This window comes from Phaethon aethereus (assembly GCF_964289735.1).
Source record: "Phaethon aethereus genome assembly, chromosome: 5".
NCBI classification, from domain to species: Eukaryota; Metazoa; Chordata; class Aves; order Phaethontiformes; family Phaethontidae; genus Phaethon; species Phaethon aethereus.
The window spans coordinates 16,822,640-16,838,302 of NC_138579.1; the positions used below are offsets into that span (position 1 = coordinate 16,822,640).

Below are 15,663 nucleotides of genomic sequence, written 5' to 3' on the forward strand. Positions count from 1 at the left end.
ATATACCTAAACAAGAGTATATAACAGTGCTTTAGCTATTCACAATAACAAGCAAACCTGTCTTGCTCTCAGATTAAGCTAACACAAAGAAGCAGGGATTTCAAATTACAGACTAAATTGTTAAATTTAATATCCCACCCCCTTCTTCCTGCCTCCACTGAAAGTAAGTCACATCCAACGTAACAGCTTAATTAAAATTTTTTTTAAATTGCTGCCATTCTCATGTATGGCCACACAGGTAAACTAGATATTGAGGGAGAAAATCGTCCTGGCTAAGCAATGGGCAGTTTTCTGATGTCAAAACTGTCATTTAGGTCTTTTACTCTTAATTAAAAGAGCATACAATACCAGAAGCTGCCAAGTTGCAGGTTGAAGAATACCTTCCTTCAAATTATCCTCAAAAGTATTCAACCTCAGTTACAACAACAGACTACCATCTTAGGATAAAAGGCAGCAACAAGTTCAACATTCTACTCTGCTTCTGTTTGATGACTTGCGATTTTACATTTAGGAGACTTACAGGAAAGTCTAAGTAATAACAACTCAAGAGGGAAAAGCTGGAGATAGCAAGAATTGCTTGACTAATTGTTCTATTGGTATTACTACAGATGCTTCCTTTAGGTGACCTGCATGTTAAAATAGCAAGAGAGCTTTAAAACCTTAGTATTACGCTGCTTTAAATCTGTTTCATTTCAGAAGGCCAACAAAATATGGTATTTCAGCCAGACCTGAAGATACTATCCATGTCATTAATGTTCTAGGAAATCTAGAATTATTTAGTGCATCTAGTAATACTGCTAATAGTCAAGTGAGATCACATTGCTTATACAGGTAAAACTAAGCTTTCAATATGTGATTTGAGTTCTTTGATTACTAAATCTAAAAAGCTCAGGAATCATTTCTCAATGGTGTTTTTATTGCTCTAAATATTAGTCAAGTTTACCTTTTTCTTTTTCTGAAGCACGTGATTAGGTAGCAGTTGGTGAAGTTGCTTACGTTTCACATGCCTTGCAGCAATCTTCATATCCATCTCAAACATTTTGCTGTTTATTGCTTGCCTATAAACTACACAATTAGAATAACATTAAGACATATTGAAGCATTTTGCAAAGTCCACTTACTTGCCCAGGCAGAAACAATTTGCATTTCAGAACATTTATTACCCTCACGACTAAGCATAGCATTTCCTCGTTCTGGAAGAAAAAAGTAAACTGCCTACTATGCCACTGCTGATAGTACAAACACCAAAACATTAGTTAGGAAACAGGTGACCTGTTTTCCAAGAAAAATAGCTTGCAAGCACATAGTTCTCTCAACTATATTGTTAACAAGTTTTAACAGTAACAGCTCTGAAGTGAATTCTTCATTTCATCTCAAAGGGACTAAAGACAGAAATAAGATATCCTCATAAGAAATACAGTATTTACATAAAACTATTTTCTTCACAGTTGATTCAGCTGCTATTTTTGCAAATGGGTTCTCATTCAGAAATTGAATGCTTGTGTGCCAGCTAACATATTACAAATTATTCTGGCAATTCAGATACCACTACATTTTTATGCAGAAGTGATTTATGTTTGGTTTTTTTCTGCTGTGTTTTGGGGTTCTTTTGGTTGTTGTTTTGCCTTTTTTTTTTCTAATTATGTCTACTATAATGAGCTATTTCTTTTCACCTCAGAAGATTTACTTCTGGTGAGTCTACATGGTTAGTGCTAGTGAAGGAACTATACTGTCAACCCAGCATCTTGGGTTCAAGTAAAAGCCAGGAAAAATTAAAAATTTGTTGTTCTTTTACATCAACTTTCTATACAATGTTGAACAAAGCTGTGGCAGATGTATGAATAAAAAAAATTGTGTAGATCTTAAATACAAAAACGTAAGAGATATCTCCCTTATTCACAGTATGTTCTGCAAACTTTAAGGAATCTCATTGAATAGGCTGTGAACGTGTAATTAAAAAGCTGTTAAGAGACAGACACACAAAGAGCTCAATGAATATTGCATATTGAAGAGCCTACTACACTAATTTTTGGTACTGAAGAAGCTTATAAAGCCTCTGTGTAAAGATTATACAAGTTACAGTTAAGGCAGGGGCATGCTCAGGAAAGCCAGACATGGTTAAAGCATTCCATATTCCTGACATTAGACCAAAATTTCAGTACAAGGAAAACCTAGCCCAGGCTTCAATACTCTCTTCCTCGCCCTGCTCCCACTAAAAAGAAAGCTATTCCACAACTTCATTTTTACAATAATTCAGTAGTTTTAATAAAATCTTAAGATCTATTCCAAAAGACAAGGCAAACAGAAGTTTTCAGGACAGATTAAAGACAATGAAGACAGACCCATGTTAGTTTGAGATGACAAAAGAAACCCACAACACACAAATAGAAATCGTTTGCTAGTTGGTTACTTTTGGAAGTGTATTTACTTATTGAACTGAAAACTATGCATCACAGTCTACAATGATTTTGATTAAATGTTATTTCATTTAAAATTGCATATATTTAGACAAATTTCAGATTTGAATGTAGTGCAAGTAAATTGTTCAAAATCGTAAGTGCAAGTTTTATATTTCTTTTCATACCAAAATTCTCTGACAAGAAAACTACTGAAATATCTGTTTATAAACAATAAAAGACCCGAGAAACTGTAATACATAGATTCCTTCACTCCTTCAAAGCAGCAGCCATGCTGCCTTTTCTAAATTCTCAAAAATTAGAATGATGTGTCTATAGTTTCACCTTCACCACTTATAATCAGAAGGAACATTCCACCTCTCAAGAAAATAAAAATCCCTTTGACAGAAAAAGGCAGATACGGATATATACACACACACAGATCCCCCACTGCATCTATATATGACAATAAAGAACTTTCAAACCTTGTCATGATTTACTTAATATATCTACGTATATATTACGTTCACTCATACACCCACACTGGGGGGGGATGAAGGTGTACAATTTTTTCTCTTCCAGATTCTTAGAAATCCAGAGACCAGGGTTGCTTTAGGTTGCACTTGAACCCTTTCCTTTAAGGCTCAAATATGTTTATAGAGTTAACTGTAATTTGTTTTAAAGAAAAAAAAAAAAGATAGGTAAGTCTATCAAAGATACTGTTCCTTTCTTAGTCTTAAGACTCTGGAGAGTCACACTCTCCAGCTGTTACCAATTCTTTGCTTACATATTTTTATGCCTGTTCTGTATTATTTTCGTGAATCAAAAAGTAAACATTGGAAAAAATCAAAATGGTTTCTTGCACTTAGCGTTGGATGTGAAAGTTACTGAACCAGCTAGCTAGTATAAAATGCCATGGAATAAAAGGCATTTTGTTCTAGAGTCTACTAGATACTCGGCTTTAATGGACTGAGAAATTCAGTTTCACCAAGCAATAAAAAATATTTGAACTACACACATATTGTCAAAATGAGGTTAGGCTACGTAGTTTGCATATGATAACAAACTTGTCTGTTTAATAAAGATCACAATATAATGTACCATTTTTAGTGGGATCTGAAATATTTGTGTACATCATTTCAATCAGTTTTAATGAAAACAAGCTGAAAACGATTAGTCTGAAGCATCTAGAAGCATTAAAACTCATTAAAACTGTATTTCATTACGTAACACCCTAATTCCTTTGCTAAATCCTTGTAGTCTATGTCTACATACAATTCTACTACTATAAGAGACTATGTTATAAACAAAGACAGTAACTTCAGCAACTTTATTAATAGCAGAACATCTAGAAAGCAAAACTCACCTGTGTCTGTAAAAGACTGAATGTCGTAGGTAAGATCGACACTTAAATTTTCTGAATTTTCGGTTTTCTTGAACACCAACCCAATCACCCACATTGTACGGTATTCTTCCCTGGAAAATTTTACATAAAACAGTCATATAATACTGACAAAAGAACTGAGTAATTTAGTAAGTTATCTGCTGCAACAGACAACAGTTGTTCATTTTAGCTCCACTAGCAATGGGGAGCTAGCCACAGAAATACAAAACACAAAACTGGCTTAACGACATTCCCTTCTCATTCACAATACAAAAAAAGTCATGAAACACTGACGCATCTATCGCCAGCAAATGTAATGAACAACGATAATCCATAGATTACTTATTCAACTGTGCTTCTGTATAGATTCTCTCATTTTTGGGAGTTACAACTAGCCATCGCAACTGTGAAGGAAATAGATTTGAAAGGTAACAGATTTGAGAGGACGGATTTTCAGCACCTGACCCTGAAAGCAGTCAGAATCTATTCCCTGACTAAACAACTTCCATTTTGCCACCTAAGCTTTTCTTCAACTGTCAAATTTCCTAGCTGTAACTGAACACAAAGCGCAGTTTCCACGTAAGAAAACAGCTCATCTTCACACAGTATACAGAGAAGCTGAACTATTACACTATTATAGAATATAGTGCAACACTTCTATAGCAGCTCCAGCCATTTCATGTTTTAATTCAAATGTCTTTTCCCTATAAGGCTATTTCAGAAGAACACTTTTTCCAATCAATTAACGAACAAACTTAGGCAGGCAGGTGAAAGAACATACATTGTTTACACTAGGAAAAATGACCTTTCCTAAAAGCATTGCCCACATCAAGTCCTCTGAAATAAGAGCTAAATCGGAGCCTGTGATTATGCAGGCAGCTGTAGCTGTATTTACCCACTAAAATGGTGTTTAAGAGGTAGTGCCTGCTTTTGTCCAATTTCACTTGGAACATGCATGTCATTTATGTATATAATTTTAAAAAATAGTAGCACCATGCTGTCACTTGAAGCAGTTATGTCTGGAAAAGGCTGTGTGAAAGGTAAACAAGGCTTTTCACGTATTCGCAGCAAAGACAAAAGTTTCTTCTCCATCTTTCACTTCACACAGAAATATGACTCCTTAGAAGTTAATTACAACACTAAAAAGAGTTCTAGCCCACACACCTGCAATCATTGTTTTGAGTAGGGGAGGAGGGAGTGGCAGAAGGGGAAGGAGTTGAAAAACATATATAAACCTAAACAATTTGAAGTGCTTGGTGTTCGCTCCACTGTTTCCACATCCCAAGGAATTCTAACATCAGCCATTGCCAAGTTTTAATGACATTCATCTCAACTGCTAAATTTAATAACATTAAATGTACTTAGTTACTCAAGATTTCAGTTCTGCTGTGTCTGATGTTCTAGACAATTCTCAGTGCTGCCTCATAATTAAAACTGTCTTACCAATTGATACTAGATGTTCAAACAGCAGCTAAAGCAGCAGTAACTAACGCTTATTACTAGCAAGAAATTATGCAATTAGTAGTTATTAGCAAAAATATGTTCTTTCCTTAAAGTTCTTTTCTGGCTTAGAAACATTCTTATACAGAATAAAGAACATCTAGTTTTACAAATAGTACTTAAGAGTTGAAAACTGTTTGGCTTTAGATGCTGTCATTAAAAATTAATCCATTTAAGATTCTGTAAAAATGCTAGTTTATTTATTAATGAATTGATATTTGAGCTAAGTTAGTTTCTCACCATTACATGAAAAAACAGTTTTTCTTACTTGTCAGGATTCTCCTTGGGTGCTGGGAATGACTGTGGATTCACATGAGCCAGTGTAATGAATTCATTCTTCTCCAGGTTTCCAACTAGAATACGGATTTTTGATTCCACCAAGCCCACCCTGCATAAATGTTATTTATTAGCAAGTTCTCATTAATATGAAATAATAGAAGTATCTAACTTCATATATCAGGGTAAAATCCTTAACATTCTCCTTATACCAATATTTGAGACTACAAAAGAACTAGTGCGCTATACATGACAGATTAATCCAGATCAATAAACCAAGTGAACACGTTACAAAAACTAACGTAAGGGAAGCTTACGAATGGCCTGAAGCTCTCATTATGGCCTGATTTTACAAATGGAATTAAATAGCAAGACATTACACATCAGTAAAAGGCAGTCAGCAAGAAACTCCAACATATTTCTCCAATATTCTTTTGGCTTCAGATGATGAATTTTAAAGATGAAAAAATTCCTAATATCTGACAATCTCAAAACTTCCCTAATAAAAACAGCTGAAACAAGGGAAAGAGGCTTTTTTTTTTTTTTGAGAAACAGTATTTCTATAGACTAAAAACATATTTGCTCACACTGCTTATTTAAAAAATGCACAGGGCTTAAAAAAATAAGATATGTAAAATGAACCTGACAGTAAAGAAGCAAAATTCAAGCAACAACCTTCACTCCCTGGTTCTTCATTTTTACTGTTTTTCAGAAGTGTACCATCTTCATCCATTTAATTTTGAAACACTGAAGCTCCACTTCGTTTCATTAAAAAGTATGCTAGATATTCCCTTGCATCCAAGGTTGACAGTTTTTTTGTTTGGTTTTGTTGTTTTGTGTTTTTTGTTTTTCTTTTAAATAGCAAGCATTATACTCACCATTCTAGTCGCTGTTTTTCTGTCGGTGCGCTTGCTAGAAGTACAATATAATGCCTTTGGAGATAAAGACAATACGCTATTCTATTTATACTTCTAAAACTAGACATTCAAACCTTAACATCAAAACTTTGCAGTAAGTTCTACATTGCAAACTACAGATTATTAGCTTAAGTATATACCCTATAATAAAATTAAGTATTGTAAGTAGACAAAGAGGCTATGTCCCCCAAGCGTGCCACTAATGGACTTCTCAAAACATTTCAGATTTTAGGGACATTTGCAACTACACTTTAATACCAGTAACCTTAACAATAAAAGGCTAGGAACATAGCACTAGTTGAAATTTCAATATCTAATGAGATCAGGGATTTATACTAGAGATTTCTTGCAAGTAAAGACAACTGTACACAACCATCCATACATATGTCAGTAGTCTTAGTCGCAACATTATTTCTGAATAGTTAGAGAGTGGTTAGCATATATTTGCTCGTTCAAAGTAAAATATAACATGATCAAGTGTGGTTAAAAAAATTGTGTATCTGCATTTTAGAACTGTCTGAAGACACTTATCTGAAACTTCACAAGGAATGTTTCCTCTGATGATAATTCTTAAGCTCTCAATTATATTCCAGGATAATCAGTGTATACCCACTGTAAGTAAATTTCAAACAAACAGTATACAAAGCAAGAATGGTATTTTAAACAAAGAAGCCCAAGGACAGTGGAATGGGGAATGATTACTTTTAACTTGAGTTCATAATGAGGGAGGCAGGGGAACCTTACATGTCTACAGTCAGGTTTTTCAGAAGTTTAGCTTGGAAATCTGTTTGAACATCCCAAGTCATCCAACTTGGCATTACTCTATACTGATAGAGTATACTTAGGGATCTTCAGAGCAGGATTCAAAGAACAGTAGTAACATGAGGTATATGTACTAGGGCTAATTCCTCATAGAAAGGAACACAAGGTCAACAATGGTGAAAAGCTATGGTGCCAAGAGTCCTCTCTGATGCTACAGGTCTTCAAATAGTAACAGTAAATCAAAATCAACAGAACCAACCAGTTAACTACATGTTTCTGTGCTTATCTTTACAGGGCAAGAGAAAAAACACCTGCTAAATGCTACTTTGAAATCAGTCAGAGAATGTCAACAAAATAAGAGGACTGGAAAAGAGATTTGGAGAAACTGCTTCCCCCTTCTGAATAGGGCATTTTATCTAAATTTTTTTTTTTTGCATCTTTAACTGCTTCATACAAAAATGTTAAGGATTTGTTCCTTTTCCTGTTATCTTATTGAAATCCTCATTTTAGTTACTTGCAAGATACCATGATTCAATCATTTATATTCCTAAAATACCTGAATTATTGCTTGGAGGGTGGAGGGGGGCAGTGTAACAAATTCTCTCAGAAAGTTAACTCTCTCTGGGAACACACATTCTGCTGACTCAAGTGGAATTTAGCAATGATACAGGAAGTCTTAAAAAATAATTTAAAAAAAAGAGGGACAAGAGACTAACAGTCCTTTACTCAAATTCTGTATGACAAGTTACTCATCTCTAATATCAATTTCTTCCAAGGAACACCAGATATGCAACTATCATCCGTAAGATTCCTACATCATACATACCATGAACACTTGCAGAATGTTTCATTTCATAGGAAAGACAACTTAAGCTTTTTGCTGTTTTTAACCACGTAAGAACTGAAAGAGACAAATCTCAAATCTGCAAATATTTGAAGAAACTAATTTTTCAGTTACTCATTAAAAGCAGCTCTTTGAAACAAAATTCTGAAGAACAACTAAAAAAAATTTAATTTGGCTATATGTAAGCCTCAACTAGCTGGTAAGCACCTAGGAAATAAACCCTAAGCCTAATTTATGAAAATAAGTATAATGATTAGATACTTTTGCTCAGGTAGTACTAGCTGAAAAAAAAGGAAAAGGAAAATATGCAATTTCTCCCTGCCTGCCCCCCCCACCTGTTAAACAGTGCTGAGAGGGGATTAATCACTGGGAATATGCTATTGCCATTTTCAGTAAAATATAAACAGTAAACAGCACAAGCTGTTAAAAATTAAGACATACTTAGCTTTAGTGTCTCAAGGTCTCACTTAAATTTTACAAAGACAAGACTTGTTATGAGTTCTTCATTTGTAATTTTATCACAATGAATATGTCTAATTCAGAGTATCCATTACTTCATGATAAAAAAACACACAGTTCTGAAGTTAAGCTTCTACCTCTCAGTGATTTTTAGGTGCAGGGTATTATTTTGAAGTATATTGGTTTGGTCAAATTACCAGTATTTGGTCAAATTGGTCAAAATACACTTTGAATTATCCAGTGCTTTAGATAAAGTCCTATCAAGGCAAGTGTTCAAAGTACCTTTCTAAAAGGTACGTTTATATTCTATCTATTTAGCAGGATATCTGTCTTTACAACAGAGAAACAATAAGCTAGAGCTCATTAAAAGAGTGTTATTTATCTCATCACCATACTTCCCTCTTGGTTTTAAGCTCTAATAATTTAATTCTCATTTAACACTTCATACTCATGTTGTATCCATATTCTTGCCATTTCCCTGTAAAACACCATATCCAGCAAGCGTATGTTCTTTGTTGTTGTTTCCCCCCACCATCTGAAAAATTTAAACCTACATGAAGGGCAGGTAACACACGTAACTCCCTAACTCCAAGTAACTGCTGTCATTTCAAAAATAAGAAAAATAAATTAAATAAAAACAACTTCCCCATTATCCCAATTTCTAATCTGCTCCTGTCATGCAGGTATGTATTAGCCTGCAGATTTCCTTAGTCACACATCATTGAAATTTGTTTATTTTAAACAGAGCTAACAAGTCAAAAGTGTTTACTATCAACATAGATGTTTAGGAACTAATTTCCATTGAAAGTGTTACAGATTACTAAAGCTATGCTTTCAGGGAAGAAATGTTTTTAAAAGTAGGTCTCAGAGCAAGGATCAGATCTCTTATCTGGCAGAGCACTACACACTGCTTTGAATTTCAGCAGGAACAAATCAAGGCATCTACAACTTAAACAGGAGGAGAGTGTGAAAAGGGGGAGGGGAAATCTGAAACATCTAGCTTTCAGATGGAGATTTGACCAATAGACCCACATTTACCGCATACTGATGACTGCAGATAATTTTATTTTGTAAAGGTTATTAACCAAAGCTTTAAATTAACTTACTGAGGTAAAACAGATAAAATCTTGGGTAATTTAAAGCAGGCTCCATAATACCATTCCACTTAAAGCAAAGACATTTTGTGCAAAACATACAAAACCTAGATATTTAATGTTGGCAAGCTTTTATTGCTAAAACTGATAAAATGGCTAAAGCTGGTACACACAAAAAAATGTATTAAAATGGAGATTTAAAATAATTTAATATTTCTTATTTTTTTCCTATTTTCAGAAGAAACAGAAAATGTACTACAGAATTTATTAGCAACCTCTTGAGCAGAAACTGATTTGTCTGCAGCCCATTTTTAAGTTCAAAAAATAACTTTATAGTGCTTTTAAGTGTTTTCAAACTTAATCTCCAAGGTTCAACATAAAAGCCATCCAAATGTTTTAAAGCTTTTATCATGCAAAAGGTATAGAAACAAAACACAGACACATTATGAAGGTCATCAGTCTCTTTTAATGGGGGAACTGTATATTTCAATCTTGTTTAGATTAGTACATAACCAACCAACCACCCAACACAGAAACAAGTGTAAAATATACTTGATCTTGATTCAAGAAAAATGGGTCTCCAATTTCAACTGAGGGCAAAGAAGATGTAGTCCGTATTTTAATAATCCATATTTATTATAAAAATACAACTTTCAGCAAGTCCATATACATTTAACAAGCTTCTGCCCCACAAGCATATTACTAGAAAACCTAAAAATGTGAAGTGTGAACTTCAGTATTTCCCTTAAAGACGTTACAAAATTAGAGAAGCTAGGTGTGAAAGAGTATTAATAAGAGCCAAAAGCCTTAAGCTTTAATGAAAAAAAAAATCTAGTAATAACTAGTACATCTGGCAGTTAGTCAACACAATTGCAAAAATATATTTTATTATAAGAGTGAACTGTTGACTATATTGACAGAAGAAGACACACAGTTTCAAGTATGTATTCATCTTAAATACTGACCTTCTGAATTAGATCTTTTAATAACTTGCTTCCTGAGAGGCAAGACCCATTTTTAGAATGCTTACTGACACCACTAAAAAACATTTCTCTTAGTCAAACCAGCTCATATATATATTTTCAATTTTATTGGTAGCATACCAATTGTATAGTCAACTGGTGACATTCTAAGTATCTGGTCAGGGACTAACAGGTTCCTGCAACACACACTAGAGAAAAAAAAAAAGTACCTGAGGTAATTATTCATTTTCTAAGAGAAAGGACAATAGTGCATTCACTCCCCCTCTGGATAGAAAAATCCTAACAAAACACTTCGGAAGTCTAATGTATGTATAGTTAAGATCCTGTGCTACAGAGCATCATTAGATATTTTAAGTGATAAAACTTAATATATTCTGCCATGCCATAAAATACATACTTGTACTTTTGAAAGAAGTTTGGAGCTTCAAAAAGTTTGGACCACTCTGCCTTACTCAGCAAAATTTCATCTGTGATAGCAAGACCTAAATTATAAAAAAAAATTTAAACTTTTTTTTAAATACAGTTTAGTACCCCAAGTAAAAACACCTTATTAACTTAGCAAAGGTTACTATGAATTATTTCCCCCCTTCAAATTCAAAGGAATTTATCAACAAGCTTTACATTCTAGTCATACCTTAAGTGGGCAGTAGTTATATAAATCATATTATTAAAAAGAACCTCAATAAAATACATTTAGAAATGTTAAGTGATCAAGCTGATGATTTAATGTATTTTTGCTTTGCAGTGTAACAGAGCTCAATTTAATCTTTTATGTATGCCACAGTAACTACTCAGTCCAAAGAAGATAGATTTTTTTTCTTTACAGTACTTGAGTCATCTCTTGTGCAAGGCAGCGTACAAGGCAAAGAAACAGTGAGACAAAAAGCTACTGCTCTGCCCGAGAGAGCTACTAGTAGTTGCTCTCTGCATCAAGTCTACTCCTTGCTTTGACAACATGTTCTTTTATCTACTATAATTATCCAAACAGATTACTAGGATAAATCTAGAGGACTCATCTCAGAGCAAGTACATTGTCTTATATTAGGCCCAGAAACACCCATCAAGTGGAATTACTACCCTAATCTTCCATGTGGCAGGACAAAAATCTAAAGCCACTGAAATAAACAAAAAAAATATTATACCGTTAATTCTCAGAGTACAAGGCATTGTAATTAATTACCCTCAGTTTCTAACAGTAAAGGACAGATCTGCAGAAGTCTCTACTGAATTTGCAACTTTAAGCCAACATAAGTGTAACAGACCAAGTTCTACCTCTCTCAGAAAAAGTCTCATGTCAAGAAGCTATTTAACACCCTCCCACCTCCCCCCTCACAAAGCATACCTACAATAGAACTATTTTAAATCTGTTTGAATATGTTTATGTAGAGAGCATAAGATAATACTTACCTTGTTTAAATTCCTCAACCATGACCATCCGTGTGGAAACGGACACATTGTAGGTAGAGTTCTGCTGTGGGTATGCTGGTGTAATTATAGGCATAAGATGGTACCTATCACTGGGGTTTACCTATATATAACAACAGCCAATCAGTTTTCTTCAAGCATACACATGAGTTAACAAATTTGGATTTTTCCCTTTACTACAACCGAGTGTTAATTTCTAAAAGATCTTAGTTTGCAGACCAAGTAAATTTACCAATAGTTCAGAGAAAGTTTAGAAAACAAGGATAATGCTTTCAAAGAGGACATTATTCTGAACCACAGTGATGTGGGCGGGCTGTAACCTGTCAGCACATGAAGATCACGTGGCAGGCATTTCTAAGTCCAGAAATGCCAACTGAACAGAACAACTTCTCTCTTTAATAGAAATTAGCTTGTGATGACGTCAGAACAAGGACACCTTATCACCATATGAGCACCTTCAGAAGAATGACTGTCTTCAGACCTTGCGAAAAATATTTTATACTTTATTTTTGTAAGACTACTGAAAATAAAGAGCCAGCTTAAGATAAGAGGCTCTAGGCAACCTGACAGAAGCATCACTTGCGTTAACTTATCTTTTATTAAACAGCACACAGGGAAACAAAAAAAGAAGGGACAAAACACACACAGAATACATTTAAAATAGCATTGGAGTAGCAATCTTGTAGATGGTAAATTAAAAATAAAACCCTGTCATTAACTTACCCCACTTCGTTTAGCTACTACAATACAGACAGTTCCCATCACACACTGACCTCAAACCCCCTATCCCAGAAATACCAGTAAGACTCAAGAACACTTTTTCAACTGTCTCACAATATTTAAACGTGGACTTCTGTCAACCAGAAAAACAGATGTCAAGTACAAAAAAGCATACAACTCAACCTCTGGTGCTTACATCATTCACCAAAAAGAGTAGTTGAACACTAACTATTCTAAAATTGACAAAACAGCATTGAACACATTCATGCTATGCCCTACTGAAACCTCCGAATGTGAACTGTGCATCTGCTGCAAGCTGTTTTATCGACTGTCTGAAGGGCATGAATGTCTAATGTCCGTAGTAAGTGCTACAAAGGTAGAGATCAAATATTATAAACAATATACAAAACAACTTAAGATTTCAAGTTACGATCTTCTTTTGTCCAAGATGAAAAGATGTATTACTAGACTTATACAGAACCAAACCTATCCAGCTGTGACTGTTGCACTGAAGTGAATTCAATATAATTGCAAAAATAACAGGTTTAAGTCAGAAGCAAATGGTTTTAAGATAAGCAGGTTTTCAAAAATGCATTACTTTAAGGCATTTATCTTATTACACTGAATATTTATTAGGATCACTTATTGCAAAAGTTGGGAGTAGAAAGTACATTGTTCAGCAAGTGTGCTTCAAGTGGTCAGTTTACAAAATTAAGCTAACTTTGTTCCACACTCAGGAGAACTAGAGGTTACTTATAAAGAAGACATAATACCAAAATATTAAGTTTAATAAACCCAAAATGAAGTTCACCTAGGATTCTTTAAGCAACTGAATTTATTGTACAGTGTGACTTATAGGGGAAAAAATAATACACTAACCCTTGGGTCCCATACAGGCAAATTAAGATTGCATTCTTCTGGCTGTTTCAATAGCACTGGATTTGGCCATTCCCTGTTCAAAAAGATTGTAGCACTGAATAAGACTATTTGATACAACCACGTATGTTCAACAAACAATACTTTTGAACGCAATCCTTCTTAACTCTGCTTTCAAAAGGTACAGCATCATTTCCTCTGGTCTAATTGGGGTCGCTTAAACAAGCTATATTGCTGAACTACAACGCAGCTGTAATTAGCTTCTCCAGAGCATCAGAACAATGAATTCTCTGTAGTCTTAGAGCTTTCCAACTACTGGTTTAGGTAACTGAACTCCTCTAATTCTTCTTGAAATATACCTATCAGAGAGAAATTCCTCTATGAAGATTGACACTGGGTTCATCTTCAAGATAGCTGTTTCATGGACAAACTACAGAAGAAACAGCCAGCATGAAAACAGCATTATAGTATCATTACAAAGCATATGTATCAAAAAAATTCCCATCAAGACAAAAAGAAACCATGCTGAATGAAACACTAAGAATGAAAAGTAATACTTCTATTCTTCAAGTCATCTCTACACCCATGAGTAAAGTTACCTTCCTATAAAGAGTAGAAGTCAGTTAATCGGTTGGTATTCGTACGTTAATGCTCCTATGCTATACACTTAAAATGGACAGCAGTAAGTAACACATTAAACAGAGCTTGCAACCAATTTTCCTCTATTAGTTTTAGCTAGTGTGGCACACTAGCTTAGTGTGGCAAGATTTTATTAAACACTAGGTACCTCAAAGATGCTATAAAGCCTATGGATTGAAGACAGGGAAATTGTGAAAATTATCTTCATGTTAAGATGGAAAGACACTATACTTGAAGTAAAACAACAACTTGGTACATTGATACTTAAAATCAGTAAATGTCTCACAAAGAATATAGGTATCCAGACACACTCTTTCAAGAAAAACAGTATTCATTTGTAATCTGCAAAGTACATTTTTGTACCATTCATTCTAAATTTACTTGCAATGTTCCCATTACTCCCATCAGTTATTCAAACTATCTTTCTGAGGTAACTATCTCAGGAGTATGAAATTGTATCAAATTCCAACTTCCAAAACACCTACCTCTCCACACTAAAAAGATTAAAAACCACACTTTTGACACTGGTTCTCCTGAACTGCATTTAAGCCATGTGCCCAAAAACAATACTGACATGCCTCCTTTTCCCATCATCCCAGTACCTGAATGTTAAAAGCCTTAACATTTTGGGGTGTCTGCTCTTATTTTGCTTAAATACTTTGTAAGTATTGTATCTGAAGAGTAATGTTGAGTTATGACAAATACTTAAGAAAATTTTAATTAAAAACTGCGTGGTTTAGTTTTGGATTCTTTAAGAACAAGACATGTTGGGTGACTTATTGAAGACTTCAAGCTAACAACTTTCTGGCAGCAAGAACAATGCTTATAACTACTATCTTATTCTGGTAACAGCTGAAAATGATACCATAAAAACAGGACTAAAATTTAGTGTCTACAAACAATTTTATTTTAGTGTAATCTAAATTTAAAGAAAAAACATACCATTTAGAAAATACCAAGAAAAATTTATGTACAAGAGTTGATGCTATTGCATTTGGATAAAGCTGGCAAGTTCTTGCTACTAGCATAGCCCAGGAAACACCGCCAAGGAAACCTAGTATATTGGAATAGATGTTGTGGCCTGTGGATTGAGAAGGAAAGAGACAAAAGGAGAGAGTTATCAGTAACTGTAAGAATTAACAGGAACTTCACAAATTTTGGAATAAAACTGCTTACGTTTTGCCCACAGTTTGATAGCTCTCAGTGTTAACCTGAAGTTGTCAATGTTTGGTACTAGATGCAGAATTTCATCGGTTACCCGGCAACCTGCCAAAAGAAAGAACCCATTAAACTTGCTGCCTGCAAAGTTTTTTGCTGGCTTACCCTCCCTCACCTTCAAAGCTATCAAACTTTTCAGATCAGCATGCTGGAAACTCATTTCATATTTT

General features: G+C 34.3%; 1 protein-coding gene across 1 annotated transcript in view; it reads right to left on the reverse strand.

Annotated features, from left to right (window-relative positions):
* PAPOLA (poly(A) polymerase alpha) overlaps positions 1-15,663 on the reverse strand; it is a gene marked incomplete at both ends in the record, with an annotated part of 45,099 nt that overhangs the window by 8,493 nt on the left and 20,943 nt on the right. The window contains 9 exons of the mRNA XM_081999819.1: positions 944-1,065; positions 3,763-3,872; positions 5,549-5,668; positions 6,435-6,488; positions 11,013-11,097; positions 12,023-12,143; positions 13,640-13,712; positions 15,218-15,356; positions 15,452-15,541. Of these exons, the coding sequence (XP_081855945.1) occupies positions 944-1,065; positions 3,763-3,872; positions 5,549-5,668; positions 6,435-6,488; positions 11,013-11,097; positions 12,023-12,143; positions 13,640-13,712; positions 15,218-15,356; positions 15,452-15,541 (914 nt within the window). The remainder of the gene's footprint in view (positions 1-943; positions 1,066-3,762; positions 3,873-5,548; positions 5,669-6,434; positions 6,489-11,012; positions 11,098-12,022; positions 12,144-13,639; positions 13,713-15,217; positions 15,357-15,451; positions 15,542-15,663) is intronic.